Raw genomic sequence first — 15,608 nt, forward strand, 5'->3', positions numbered from 1 at the left:
TGAACATGGCTGATCCAAAGCACCTTCGAGTAAGTATAGATACATTGTGTTAGCCATGAATGGCGCAAGTGCTGTTATGTCTAATCTAAAACACCATGGTCTGACTAAGACAGTGTTTCCCCTCCTTTTCTGGGAGGCTTGCTTCAGAAGGCGGATGGTACTTCTGATGTATTTCTAACAGTATGGTTTGCAATGAGTATCTGCTACTGGATAGTTTGTTGGTTCGCTACAATTTACAATGAACTAACCTTGCGATTTTAGTCTCTTGCTTTGTTATTCTTTATTTGAAATCGATTAAAAAACGCAGACCATCAAAAAAAGTTGATATTATATCAAGATTGTCACGAAAAGAATTGAGGGGGTTTAGAGAAAACGGTTGCCACAAGAGCTTCTGGAAGGAAAATAGAGAACAAAGATTGTGCAAGTGGTTCAATATAGATATTAAAAAGTAGGGGGGATAGGGGGCAACCCTGTCTCGTTCCCCTACTAATCTGAAAGGGCTGAGTACATGTACCGTTCACCAAAATACTCGCACTGGGATTAGCATACAAAAGGCCTATAGCCCTACAAAAATTAGGCCCAATTGCGAATTTCCTCATGACTTCAGCTAAATATGACCAGTTTACTCTATCGAACGCTTTTGTTGCGCCGAGGGTCATAATGGCCAAAGGAAGGGAGAAAGTTGAGGCAATGTCCACTGCCCCGATTAAATCATAAGTGAGGTCTGAGAGCTGTCTACCTCGAATGAAGCCCTTCTGGTCAGTGTGGATAATTGAGCTAACTTCGCGTCCCAGCCGAGTCGCCAACACCGCCGCAAAGAGCTTATAATCGCTATTCAAAAGTGAAATTGGCCTATAAGAGCCACATTTGGCCGGATCTTTCCCGGGTTTTGGGATCAGGACGATTGTTGCCTCCCCCCATGATTTAGGTGGGGTGGCTCCCTTTACTAATATATCATTAAAGAGTCTAGTAAGTACTGAAACAATTTTGGGTGCCAAAACCCGAAGTAACTCACCGGGGAGACCGTCGGGGCCAGCCGCCTTACCCCGCTTCACCTTTTTGTTAGCTTCGCTCACCTCTATCTCCGAGATTGGTCTGTCAAGCCGGTCACTTTGTTCCGGGGTGAGAGTGGGGAGTATTATCTTCTCTAACCATCTGAGCCTAGTCACCGGGTCGTCCGAGATCTCCTCCTTATATATTTGTTGAAAAAAGTCAAGAAAAGCTTCCCCGATCTCTCTGGTGGAAGTTCTTTCTTTAGTGTCCCCCTCTACACTAATAAGTTTGATGTGTTTTTTGGCCTGGTCAGATTTGATTTTCCAGGCGAGGACCTTGCCCGAGGATTCTCCGTATTCAAAGTTTGAAAGTTTGCTTGCTGCCCATCTCTTTGCGACCCTCTCTTGGAGGATACTTTCTAGCTTCCCCTTTAATTCCTTCCATTGTTTCTGCTCTTCATTAGTCCCAGTTCCGGAACCGATACGTTGGTCAAAGAGAGCAATTTCCTGTTCTATGTTGGCGATCTTTGCCCTGTACACTTTCCCTCGATGAGAGGCCCTGTTGGTGATGTGACCTCGTAAATTTGCTTTATAAGGCTCCCACACAATATCCAACTGAGCTGAGTTTATGTTAATGTCCATAAAAAACTTAGTTTCTTGAATAAGGAGGTCAGTTTCCTCTTCATCTAAAAGAATAGTATGGTCAAATGACCAAGACGTGTGAGGGATTTGCTGACCTGATTTTAAGGAAGAAAAGATGGCCGAATGATCTGATAGATGCGAGGGCAAGTAAACTAGTTCCTCCAGGGGATCTCTTAATGAATAGCTAAATAGGGCATAATCGATTCTAGACTTATGGTTATATTTGAAGTTATGATAAGATATACCAAGTGCGTTACCCGCTCTCTCCCTCCACGGGTCTGCTAATCCAAGCGCTGACATGATCACCCTAAGCGTTTGCCTGGATTTCTCATAAGTTAGTGCCCTTGAGTTGGGGGATTTGTCCAATTTAGGATTAAGTACTAAATTAAAATCTCCCATCCAAATTATTGGATCGTGAGTTGTTAAAAGGTGGCTCTGGATTTTATGCAGGTATGAGGGGTCGTCCTGATTAGGGCCATAATAACCCACCAAGTTATACGGTCTGCCCTTTAAACTTACTTTAACATATAGCCACCTACCGCTGAAATCTTCTTCATGATCTATAATCTGCGCTCTGACTTGCCTTTTAAAGATGATGAGGATGCCCCGAATATTAGCATTGTGGTTAGTACAGATAAAACTATCAACCCATCTAACATTCCTCAACATATCCTTCACTTCTTGCTGAAGAAGATGTGTTTCCTGGATGACAATGACCTGCGCTGGGGAGTCCCTCAAATACTGTAATATTCTATGCCTCCTCCCCCTTACACGCAGGCCATTGACATTCCAGGACAAAAATTTTATCCCCAGCATCTAATGTCGTTCCCCCTCAACCAACTCATCAGATCAATAAAGAGTACACTACTCCCAAGGCAGATTAAACGAGACTGAATTGCGTTTAGTGAGGATTGTAAATTTAGAACGATGTCTGACAAATGAAGATTTTTTGCGATTTTACCTCTACCCCCGCCCCCCCCCGTGGAAAACCCTCCCTTACTTAACCTGGCCGGTGATGCCAGATTTGTCTCTCTGAGGAGCCCCCCCCCCCCGCCCGGCCCCGTTACGTGTTGTTAATATGAAAGGTGTAATCCGACAGAGCCAAGGTTAATACCTTTGGAGGAATCTCAGAGGAAAAATATCCTGTATGAAGAAGTGCAAAAAGTGGTAAAAGTAGAAGTAAATAAACCTCGGAGAATTCTTCCCATTTTTAAAGCTTCACCTATGAGTCCCACCCCCCCCCCCTATTCCCGACCCGTGTCTTGCTTTTTTTTTTTTTTTTTTTATTTATTTTTTTTTTAAACACCCTCCCGTGATTTTTTAAATTTTTTTATTTTACTTTTTTACTTTTTTTGGTTATGCTCCTACTATACAAGCTGTCAAATGGAGTTATCAAATGGAGTTATCAAGATTGAGTTCACTAATCCGAAACGATAATACTGTCGTCGACACTAACAAGCAGCAACTATGAAGTACTATAAAGTACTAGGGGGAAGGATGTTATAGGGAACTTAATCTCTTGATCTCTTAGTCTCTTAGTAACTATCTGGCTCCCTGCTCATGATCGCTAATAGAGGCTAGGAGTTCGTCCGCCTCCAGAGGGGAACGGATGTTATGCATTTTATTATTATACATGACCCTCAGGAAGGCGGGAAACCTCATCTGAACAGTGGCCTCCAGACCCCTGAATTTCTCCATTCTCTGGCCTAGCTCCCACTGTCTGTCGAGGGTTGTTTTAGACAGATCGGACCTAACAACAAAGGAGAAATCTGGGGCTTTTAAAGATGTAGCTTTAAGCGCCAAGTTTAATATTTTCTCCTTGGTGAAGTAGGTTAGAAAGTTCACTAGGATCTTTCTGGGTTTTGATCTCCCCGGGTTTAGGCGAAATGGGTCTCTGTGGGCTCGCTGAATATCCCTCTCCAACTCTTCAACAGATTCCTCCAAATTCAGGGTCTCTTTGAGCAAGGAGGCAATGAATTTTTTCATTCCTCCCCCCTCTTTTCCTTCCGGGACCTTCAGGAGTCTAATATTGTTTCTCTGTGAGTAGTTTTCCAAAGACTCCACTCTTTCCTTTGTTACGTCTCCGTCGCGTCTTAGACATTGTATCTTTTCCTGTGCAAATTCCAATTTAGCTTTTAATTCGCCAACGGTACTTTCTAGAGTATCTGTCCTCTCGGCAAGCAGGTCTACTCTCTTGTCAAGGGCGTCGAACGCCGCTTTGATCTCGTGCTGGTTGTGTTTAGATTCAGCAAATCCACTCTTGATCTCATGTAGGAGTATCTCCAGAGATATCCCTTCCCGGGTTTCACAATCTGAGGGTACCGGCTCATCGTTATTCCCTCTGGCAAGTCAATTTAGAGACCCTAGCTCCTCTGAAATATTATCAGCAGATTCCGAGGCCGCCAGGATTGGAGACGCGGTCCCTTGGGTATTATCTAGGCCACTCATCCCTTTATCTTGAGGGCTATTCTCCCCCGCTCTACACGTGACTTCTAGGACCTGTGGCAGTACCTTGAAGAATGTCCTAAGCGAGGGGGTAAGTCGCACAGTGCTACTGTTAGTATTTCTGAGGTTTTTTTTTGGCCCCAAGCTTAGGGTCAGAAACCCGGGGAATAATGGCAGTGTGTTTGCCGGTGAAAACAAAAATGGAAGACCCTGGAGTACCCTCCTTAGTAATACCTTCTACTTCGTTCACTGCGCTAAAACCCAGCCCTTGATCAATAACAGTGTCTATAAGGGTGTCTGCAGTGTCTATAGCCCTTATTTCACCGAGCCCGCCCTCAGTAATACCTTTGGCACCCCCACGCCCGGTCACCTTACTTGAAAGTTGATCAGGATCGCGATCACAGCTGATGTCCACTGCACGTTCTGCTCCTTCCTCCGTTGCAGACCTTACCTCAGGTTTAAGTTTAAGGCGACGTGACCGTGACTTTGGTTTGTCTGTGCGAGGGGGCTCAATCTCCGGTCGCGTTACCTTTGGTGGATCAAGGTAGCCTCCCTTCAACGCAACCGAGCCCTTCTGGGCTAAATGAAAGCTGCCGCTGCCTCCGAGGTTTCCACGAGCCGCCGCCCTGCGGCTCCGTCGCAGCTCCACGGCTGCCTCGGCCCACCGTGGAAGAGAGGTGGGAGGTAGGACCCCGAAGCCGCACATCCGCCGGGCAGGCGTTCACTCCTCACACCGACCTGCCGACCTGCTGACCTGCTGAGCCCAAGGCTGAGTTCGAGGTGGGTGCCGCTGTGGATGCCGCCGCGAATGCCACTGCACAACACTGTGAGCTACGTCTGAAAGGGACCAAAGGACGCCCAAAAGAATCCAAGCGGCATAAGCGGCAAGACAGTCCAGGGCGGGCACCGCCGCCGCACAACACCGTGTGCCGCGTTCGATAGCCGGAGAGGCTCAAGCGAAGCGAGGGTGCTCGGACGGGAAGAGGAGAGAGACCGAAAGGACACCCAGGAAAGTCAAAGCGGTAAGAGATTCAAGTTCTGCCGAATTTCCACTACGTTTTCCACCGGGGCACGGGAGCTCCCCTGGAGAGACGCGACCTGCCCTAGCCGGCGGCCGCCATGTTTTCCCGACTTGGTACAGGCTTGTGCCCAGTTTTTTTTTATTCTTGTCGTGTCTCACATATTTGTAAATCCTTATTCAATCCTGGCATTAAATATTCTTCTGTCCGGCTGGACATTCGACAAAAAGAGACATAGTTCTTATTTAAGTCTGTGTTTATCAATCATAATTGTAGTGAAAAAGTTTAGGACCTGTGTTCTTTACAAAATCCAGTGATTAGCAGCTCTAAGGCAACTGAAGATATGTCAGTTTCCAATGTCTTTGGGGTTTTCTAGCTTAAGAGTATTTGTGTGTCATCTGCATAGTTATAGCATTTGAGATGAAATGCATTCAATGAAAGTAATTACTTCAAGTAGATGTTGAAAAGAATGGGTGAGATGACAGAGTCTTAAACAAACCCCTGCATTTGTGAACCACATTTTGGATGAGAAAGGGGGAGGATGGATGACATTAGTTCCGTTTTAAAAGGTAGGATGTGATCCAATCAAGACCAGTCCCCTCTATGCCGGCTGTGTAGAGTCTTTGTATTAGAGTGTCATGGTCAACCATGTCAAAGGCAGCTGAGAAGTCCAAGAGAAGTAGTGCAGAAACCCTGTTCCAGTCAACTGTGTTCTTAAGGTCATCCCAGATGGCAATGAGCACAGATTCAGTGCCTCTTCCTGGATGGAATCATGTTTGGAAGTCTGAGTATAGAATTGTCTTCAATGAATTGTGACATCTGGGGAAATGCTGCTCTTTCTATCAGTTTAAACAGGAGGAAAAGACCATTTGTAATTGATCTGTAGTTCTTGGGGTTAAGCAAGTCCATGTTTGTTTTCTTTAGTAATGGGTATATGTATGACTTTTTTAGATCTTTTGGAAATATTCCCGAAGTTAAGGAATTGTTGATGATTCTTCTTAAAGGTGTGGCAGCAGAGTTAGCTAGAATCATTTTCTTAAATGTTTGTGGTGCACAGGGATCAGAAGGGTAGCTGGCTGGCCTGCTTCGACCAAGTCCATACATTTATTGTGTGATATTTTTTTAAAGTAATGCAGAGGTTGGATTAGCCTACTCTTGAATGCTTTTCTTGGGAAAGGATTGGTGCTAGTGGTTTTTCTTTGTTTTAAATAGGAGTCCAACGTGACTGCTTTGGCGGTGTAATGATTTGCCAGGTTGTCTGTGAAATCTTCAGTAATGGGATGAGCTTCTTCTAGGCAATTTGGTTTACAAAATTCAGTGAGAAATCTATAGAATGATTTATTTGCACATTTAGCATTTTGAATTCTGTCTGAATAGTATTTTTTCTTCGCTTTTTTTATTGCTGACTTGTGTAAGCTGTCAAATTTATGTAGGTGAAGTTTGTCTTGATTGGTGTTTGTTTTGAGTCAGGTGTGTTGTAGCTTTGTAATCTTCTGTTTTATCTCTTTTAGTTCTGTATTTCTCTAATGTGCCTGGGTTTGTTTGCTCTCTTGTGTTGTTCTTAGTGGTATTAGGATATTGAAAGCTTTCTGTAGCCACTCATATATTTTAATGGAATGTATATTGTCTAGATCTGTACTGGATGTTAGTTGTGTTTCTAAGTGTTCAAATTTGAGTTTGTTACACAGTTGATAGGTGGATGTATGTAAGATGGTTTTAGGTATGTTGCTTTGTGTTATGTTGGAAAGCAAGCAAATGGTGGTCTGATCATGTGACTGGAGTAATTGTTTGAAAGGTAACTAGTTCTGGATTTACATAAATGACATCTAGGATGCAGTTAACACTTCCGCACTAGAAGTAGACACGCCTACACAGAATGATGGTGGCCAAGGACCAACCATTATATGGTACTAGGCCCCACACTCTGGAATTCACTGCCAATAGAAATCAGATCAACACCGGAATATACCAGTTTTAGGAAAAAACTTAAAACATGGTTATTCACTCTAGCCTACCGATAGAGCCCTGGAGGACAGCTCTCCCTCTCCCCATAGCGCCAAGAGACCGTTGGTATACCTGCACTTTATAAATTCCCTAAACATAAACATAAACATTACGTGACCTTGCCTCAGAAGTTGCCACCAATTCTAGGGATATGTTTAAGTAGACAGGCTCTGCAACCCTGGTTGTCTCATATAACGGAACACGCTGCTATCTTTTGCATAAATTGCACAATACTACACCATTTCTAAGAACTGCAATGTATCTCCAAAGGTGGGTCGGCAGATTTTTTACACCGGGAAAGAAAATAACTCCCAAATATTCTTATTTTATTTTTTAACTGACAGTGACGCATATGTTTTTCTCTCATGTAGGATTGTCACCTCCGATGATAATGTGCACTTTTTGCTTCACTGCACTTGCACTTTATTGTACCCGAAAAACATATATATGTTCTTTTTTAAGTAGTATGCCTTTGATAGCAATGCCTATTTTTTCATCTCACTGTATTTGCTCTTATTGCTCTGATGAATTTGTTGATATAGTGATGTGTAAATGTTTTTACTGAGGTTTTTTTATATTGCATGTTCTTAAAATATTGGATGGCTGTTAGCTGAGACAATAAATAAACTATTTTGGGACGCAATGTGAATTCATGTTTTGTTTCAAATCTTGCCTTCTTGACCTCTTCAAAAGCAGTAAGTAAAATAAAGGGGTAACCAAATTCCTCGATTTAACTTTTATTCTAACCAAAAGGTCCATCACAACCATCTGAAAGTATGGCCCTCCCCAGAGTAAAAATCTGGCTCCACTCAGTCTTTTAATGGGCTGAGACGAGAGAATGGCTCTGCACTGTAATGGAGTAGAGACCTAAGAAAATACCCCATAGCTCGACAATGGAATAGTAATACCCTACCCCTTCAAGTAAAAATACGTGATGACACTAAGCACCCCTGAATCTATGGCATCCACTTATTCTCAACATATATACTGGTTATCCACTTCATGAACACAGCTGTTGCCTGTTACTCCTCTGTGTGGGAACCTCCAGTGCTCCTGCACATATGCTGTACTACTGTACCTGCTCGACCTTCTCTTTCCAAACCTTGTTATTTATTTAGGTTCATTTGCGTTTTATATGCACTACTGTAGTTTTGTCATCATCTGATACATTAGAATGTCTTGTAATTTTTACTGTTTATTCTCAAATATCTGTTGTGTCTATAATAATGTATGCATGTTACACCATGCCACACTGTCAGCTAATGGTCCCAATTTTTTTTTTTCAAAATGTTTTTATTGGAAAAATAAATTACAGACTATTTCACTGTTGCTCATACAATTCGCAATGCAAGTTACATTTAGCATCCTATTAAGGACCAATGCCAATTAAACATACATCTTACACATTGTGCTCTCCATCCCTGTGCCTTCGCAATTCCAATTCTACCACAGGCGATATGCAAATCTCCCCTCTATATAAGTTCCATTTGGACCATTTCCTATCCCACTTCTTCGGGCACCCCCTAGCAACAAACACTTCTTTCTCAGCTATCATGCATCTATCTAACTCTCTTTGCCAGACCGCCTCTACAAGAGGCAGCGCTCCGCCCCAACCTCCTGCAATTTCCCTCTTAAACAATGTGAAACCTAACGTTACAAACTGCTGCTCTGTCTCAGTATGGTCAGTTGCCTCCCATATATTGAGCAAGCCCAATCGTGGCATCAAAATAAGAGGCTTCCCCAATGCGGAATGCATATGCGTCATGCTTCTGTCCCCCAGTGGGCATTCCCATATCATATGAAAAAAAGGTAGCCGACTGTCTGCAGCCCTTCAGACACAGATCATCTGGCCGGGACCCAATCTTCGCAAGAGTGACACCAGTCAAGTATGAGCGGTGTAAAATACGAAGTTGAATAAGTCGGATTCTAAGTGTGATGGCAGCCTCTCTAGATGACATTAGCGCCTGCCTCCAATCCTCCTCCTCAATCGTCCCAAGGTCCCCCTCCCACCGCTCTTTAAGCTTCCCGAAGGAATCAGGTACATTATTACTAAGTTTCTTATAGGTGAGGGAGATTGCCTTGGTGTGCAACTGGCCATCCAGCTGACGATCTTCCAGAGGGGACGATTCCGGTATGTCCACACAGCTGGGGTACGCCGTCATCAAAGCATGGCGAATTTGAAGATAAAGAAAGACCTCACTTGGCACCAACCAGTAGGCCTTCCGTAGCTCCTCAAACCGAAGAATCTTACCCTTCTTGATCAAGTCGCAAACTGTTGAAATTCCAATCATATCCCACCTGTCAAATTCCGGGTGGTGGCAAAGCATACCGAGTTTCTGCGAATACCACAGCAGCGTCACTTTAGTAAGCACACCTGTCCAACCTAAACGGGAATTAGCTAACCTCCAGATCTGCAACGTGTGTTGAGTGGCACCTATAAAACGTTGCCTCCTAGTGTGGGAATAAAGCGCCTCAAGATAACCAGATCTATCCATCTGATACCTATCTAGAGCACATGCCGGGTCATCCGGCGGGGCGTATCACCATCTATTCACAGTCACCAGTTGTGAGGCCCAATAATACAGCTGTATATCAGGTTGCGCAATGCCTCCATCATACCATCCCTTCGTCAATTTGTGAAGTGCAATGCTCTGGGCCTTCCCATCGCGTACGCACCTCCCCTTCAACTGCAGTAAAGTAAGTATCCGGAACCTTATGTGGACAATTTTGGAGAATGTACAAAAAACGCGGAAGGGCCAGCATCTTAAAAAGAGCAGCGCAGCCTACCAATGACAATGGCAGAGATCTCCAATGCTGGACGTCAGCTCGCAGCCTTGCCAACAAGTGCGTTAAATTGCGACTAAAAAAGAGAGCCGGAATCCGGCGTGACGAAGATTCCCAGATATCTAAATCCATCTTCCGAGACATTAAAGCACAATCTCTCTGGAGGCGTGGGGTCTGTCCATAAAGCACATATAACACAGACTTGCCCCAATTAATGGCATACCCAGAATACTTCCCAAACTTTTTTACAATATTGAGGACCGTATGGATGGACCTATATGGGTTTGCAAGGTGTTAACAATATATCGTCTGCATAAAGGGATATTCTATCTTCGCACTCGCGGGACCACCGCAGACCCCTTGTCATTACATCACGCCATATCCAGGCCGCCAAGGGTTCCAGCATGAGCGAGAACAGCAGCGGCGACCGAGGGCAACCCTGTCTGGTGCCTCTCCGTAGAGGAAACTGCCTGGATGTGAAGTTGTTCACTCTAACCTGCCCTAAAATGTCTGTATAGAGTAGCCGTACCCACCGTATGAATTTAGGGCCCAACCCTGCTCTTTCCAGAACTTCAAACATGTAGGGCCATTCAATTGAGTCAAACGCCATAGAGGCGTCAAGGGACAGTATGACTGCATCCTCCTCTAGATATCGCTGATGCACCAACACATTATGGAGCCGGCGGATATTAAGAGCCATATTCCTCCCTGGCATAAAGCCAGATTGGTCCGGGTGCACAAGGGAGGATATCACTGTTCCCAGCCTTGCGGCGAGTACCTTCGCCAAGACCTTCGCCTCTACATTGATCAATGAAATCGGCCTATAGGAACGACAATCCTCCACCAGTTTGCCAGCCTTGTGAATTACCACAATACTTGCTAGCCGCTGATCCGGCTGTAGAGTTCCCTTCTCCCAACCTTCCGGATACATTCCTCGCAGGTGCAGAACCATTTGGGAAGCCACTACCTTAAGAAACTCGGCCCAATTTTTATATGCTCTACTATAGCCACTCACATTGAAACTTACCTTGCTGTCTTTTTTATTAGAGTAATTGTATGTAAAAAATAAAAAGCTAACAAGATGATTTTAAAAGAGTTGGTATATCAAAACACTCAGGCGGAGGAAATAATGAGTGGGTGGAAGGAATTGCAAAACATAAAATGCAAGAAGGGATAAAAAGAGGGGAATGCAGAAAGAATCAAACTAATATGAACGAATTGAGGGCCCCTAGTAATACCTCAGCAATCTTAAACACTCTAAAAGAACTTTCAGCCCTATAATTCGGCTGAAGAAATACTAGGATCTGCCGATACCATTAGAAGATCTGGGTTTGATGTAATTGCGGTAGATGAGAAAAAAAGAAACTAAAACGTACCAGAACTAACAAAGGTACTGCATGGATTTATAACTTCAGGCAAGTCTATAGCAAAGAACCCGAGGGAGAGTGGAATACACTGGTCTGTGATAAACACGAGTCTCATGGTCACTGTGACAACAATAAGTACAGGTCGATTTATACAAGCAGTGTCATATTAGGGAAAAGAGGAAGGTACCTGTGAATCACACTAGAATTGTAGTGCTGCTGCAATAAATCTGGATATGGCAGCACAGAAGATGTAGGCTCCCTAACAAAGGCTTCATTTGAATGTCATGAAATACTGCAGAGGATAGGCAGCAGGCGCCGGATAGGATTGGACACTGAATTAGTAAATAATTAAAATGATTATATTTCCAAGCAAGAAACATGGAAAGTGGAAAAAAGAGAATTCAATTAGTACATATCATACGAGATTATTGCAAAAAAGGAAAACATGTGTGTCCATTAGGTGGAATAATATCCTTGATTTTACAGCTACTAGTAGGAGGGAAAGAGTCTTGAATCATAACAGATTCCTAATTATTTTAATATCTGTATTAACTGGTGGAAATATTCCAGCTCAACCCGTATGTTAGAAGGTATCATAGTGATCAACCCGTGTATTCCACCGGCTGCTCAATTTGATTAGTAGCCAAGGGTGATTTACTACTGATTGAAGAAATTTAAGAAAAACACTTATGCTTTCGGGTCCTTCTGTTAGGGAATTTAAATGCAAAGATACCCCCTGTAAACTACGAAGGCCCTCTGTATAAAAACTACGAAGAACAGTGGCATTCAGATCCAGCGCCTAAATAAAGTGAAACCCAATAAAAGAGGAAAAAACGAGATAGAATGTTCAAAAGTTATACCTTATAGTGATAAATAGGTGCCTTACCCCATTTATGTACACAGATGGTCAAACAAACTCACTAATAGACTGTTCCATCCCAAAATTTCAAATTATTAACTGCTCTAAGGATTGATAATCACTTTGTACAAGACCTCAGAAAGCTGTTATTAAGAGAAAATAAATTAAAAGAAGGAACATATAGCAAAACAACAGGAAATGTACTGATTAAGTACTGATTAAGCAAATTTGTGAATCATTTAAATTGAAGAAAGTAGCAAGAGATCACCCTTTAAAGAAATCCAGAAAACCAAGCAGGAAAATATTGAGACAAATGAAGTAGGAAAAGAAAGAAAATATATGCAGGAAATAGAAACACAGCACAGCTTCCTAAGACATAGCACAGCTCCGAGAGACACAGCAAATGTCCTAGAGATTTCACATACATAAAAGAATCCAAACACCGCCCCAACAACTGTAGCTTAACTTCTTTAAACTCGCCTTTGCTTTCAAGGATTACCCTCCTCTGAGGCTCGAGACAGCCCCAATAAATTCAGCACTAACCCTGCCCAGCCAATACGACTCAAAAGAGGTCCGGCAGAGAATGAGGAAGTAGTGCGCACCCACACAGCAGGCAAAGCCAGAAGTGCGTGACAACTGAAGACACAACACCACCACCATTGGCCGACGTAGTTGTAACGCTGTTGCCGCAATGAGTAACACTGTTGGTCTTAGATGTCCGACTTGACATAACATTATTGTGTACATGCAAGTCATCGCCTGCTGGCTGGAAGTGTGGGAGTCAAAGACTGGCGATAACGACCCTCAGCCAAGATAATTATAATGAATCTACAGCCCACCCTCCTCTCACGGGCTCCTGATGCAACCCCTGCAATCTCAAAGACACCTGCTGTCTTCCGTGCCTATATTTATATACTTGAAAGTATCCAGTAGCTACTATTTAAAGTTTAATCAAGAAAAGAGCCAATGGAATAAATTCATAGGCTCTTGTGTTTTATTTCCAACTTTTTTCTGGGTTATTCCGTAAATGCAACAATATTCAATTTATGTCAAACGTTAAGGACAACACAAACTGATGACATTTTTCAACATAGGAAATACAAAAACAATGAACAAATATGAAACAGTAATTGCAAATGTGTATAATACATTGTAATCAAAGGACAATTACAAAAACACAAAAGGGGAAATAAAGCACCAGCCCATAAATCGAAAATAGCATCAAGGCGGAGTAGCAAGTCACAGCTTACTACCACTATTCATACTCCTGCCTCTATTCACAGCTCTGGGTATCCCATGAATTTGGTTGATAGTGGCTAATGGGGGGAATAAATTAAACCTTCTCCTAAGGCAATAGGGTTTGCTATTCCCCAGGCGCTGTTGTCAACGCGTTTCCAACCCCATCAGCAGTCAGGGGTTTTCGTCAGGACTTGGACGTGGTGTGTTCAGTTAAGGGATCAAAGAGAGACAAGGTGTGTGTTACTTACACCTATTACCTACCGTTGACAACAGCGCCTGGGGAAAAGCAAACCCTATTGGCTGAGAGTCCCCCTGTTTTTTCACCTACAGTGGTGGACTTCCTGCTGCCTCGTGGGCACCTGCAGCTACACTGTCCTCTCACAAGCACCTGCAGCCCCTTCTCCTGCTTCATGTGGATCTGAAGCTCCGTTATCTTCTCACGTGCACCACCAGGTCCTATGTCCACTCACAGACATCTGGAAGCACCCTGCTGTCTCGTGGAAACCTGCAGCTTCATTGTCCTCTCAAGCACACCAGGGGGCGCACCGCCCTCCCACAGGCGCATACAGGCCCCCTGCTGCTGCCTGGGTGCTCACGGCTCCCTTGCCTTCTTTTATGAACCAGGGAGCACCTTATGCTGTCACAGGCACCTGCTGTCTCATGGGCACCTGCCGCTCCCTTGCCCTCTCACATGCACCAACAAGTCTATTGTACTCTCACAGACACATGCAGACCCCTGCCGCCCTGGCACAGTGATACTCAAAGTACGGCCTGACCTTTACATGTGGCCCCCTGGGTGGCAGCAGGAGCACTGGGCTGCTGTTAGCTCGACTCAGTATTAACATGAAGAACATGTTTTAAGATACAGCAATAACTTATTTAAAGGTTAAATGCAGTTAGGGAACGGCAGTAACTAGGAGCTTAACTTTAGGAATACCTTCATTTTTAAAGACAGCAAATGTGTAAAAATATGATAGTCTTTTCAAATTAAAAAAAAAGTATATTTAATTGACCTGTACAACTATTTCACCTTAGTAAACCAAATTATAGCAGTGCATTTAGAAGTATTTTTCTTAAATTGATGTTTTTCAAACATGAATTTAGAAATGTTAATGCTGCCCCTCCCTACTCTGACAACAATGGTATTCGTGATTGCATCCAAGCACATGAGATGGTTTTTACCAGCACGCATCCTTAAGTCATGTATTTTAAATTCCTCTTAAATGATAATGAAGAAAAAAAGGAGGGACAATAAAATAAAACAATTGCCCAGGGTCACACAATTTGGTCTAGTGGAGCAGCGGGGATTCATTCCAGGTGTTCTGGTTTCACGTTGCGCAGTTTCATTCAGCCGCTAAATATACCTGCTGTTGCTTTGCTTCCCCCCCTACACCGACTTTACACCCCCGCTGGAGCAGTGCGACCCTCGGTCACACCAAAGACCAAGCTTTGCGACCCCCGGGGAAAAGGTTTGTGAGTACCCGTGCCCTAGCACTAGCCCATGCCGCCCCCGCTGAGAAAGTGGGTGGGCTCTAGGCACAGGCAGCTGGTGGATGGAGCAAGAGAAGGGGGGGTCTCCACGACAAGAGACTCTTACCTCGAAAGGACAGGGACACCTGTCTGTCATGTCGCCCGGGCAGGTTAGCGACCTTCTTCAGACTAACGCTCAGTGCCATGGTGCCAAGGATGCCAGGACCGTCATGCGACTGTTCCCCCGGGCCGCACTCCTGTGGCCCCTGCCGGCGGACAGTGACGTAGTTGTTCCTCCGTGCTTCCTATGGGTGGTAAAGTCCTGCGGTTTACGGGCTCCACTGCACTTTTACGTGTACTGCATCCTACGTGCTTGCTCGAGCCATGCCTGCTCGCTCCCTCGCGCACCAGGCATAGGACTCCTCGGTGCCTGACGTCCCCAGCCGTGCCCGTCTCCTTCCCAGTCTGCCGGCCGCACCTGCCCAGCCGGTTCTGTGCTCCACCCTCCCAGGTACAGGCCTGGGGCTGTCAGCGACGGGCCCTGCCTCCAGGAAGGATATTTATTTCCCTCTGTTGCACTGCCCTCTGAAGGGAATCCCTCTCTCCTCAAACTACCCCCTGGAGGGATGGGTCGGTCTGCTGACACGACCCCCTGGAGTGATGGGTCTCACCCCCTGGAGAGATGGGTCGGTGTCCTTACACTAACCCCCCCCCACCCCCGAAGAGATGGGTCGGTCTCCTTACACGACATCCTGGAGAGATGGGCCGGTGTCCTTACACTACCCCC

General features: G+C 44.5%; 1 protein-coding gene across 1 annotated transcript in view; it reads right to left on the reverse strand.

Annotated features, from left to right (window-relative positions):
* The window catches only part of LOC147705871 (fer-1-like protein 4), a 1,142,165-nt gene extending 1,126,772 nt beyond the window's left edge, over nucleotides 1-15,393 (reverse strand). The window contains exon 1 of the mRNA XM_086932323.1: nucleotides 14,949-15,393. Coding sequence (XP_086788449.1) covers nucleotides 14,949-15,027 — 79 coding nt within the window. The 5' untranslated portion in view covers nucleotides 15,028-15,393. The remainder of the gene's footprint in view (nucleotides 1-14,948) is intronic.
* Between the last annotated feature and the right edge of the window lie 215 nt (nucleotides 15,394-15,608).

This window comes from Lissotriton vulgaris, chromosome 7 (genome assembly GCF_964263255.1).
Source record: "Lissotriton vulgaris chromosome 7, aLisVul1.2, whole genome shotgun sequence".
NCBI classification, from domain to species: domain Eukaryota; kingdom Metazoa; phylum Chordata; class Amphibia; order Caudata; family Salamandridae; genus Lissotriton; species Lissotriton vulgaris.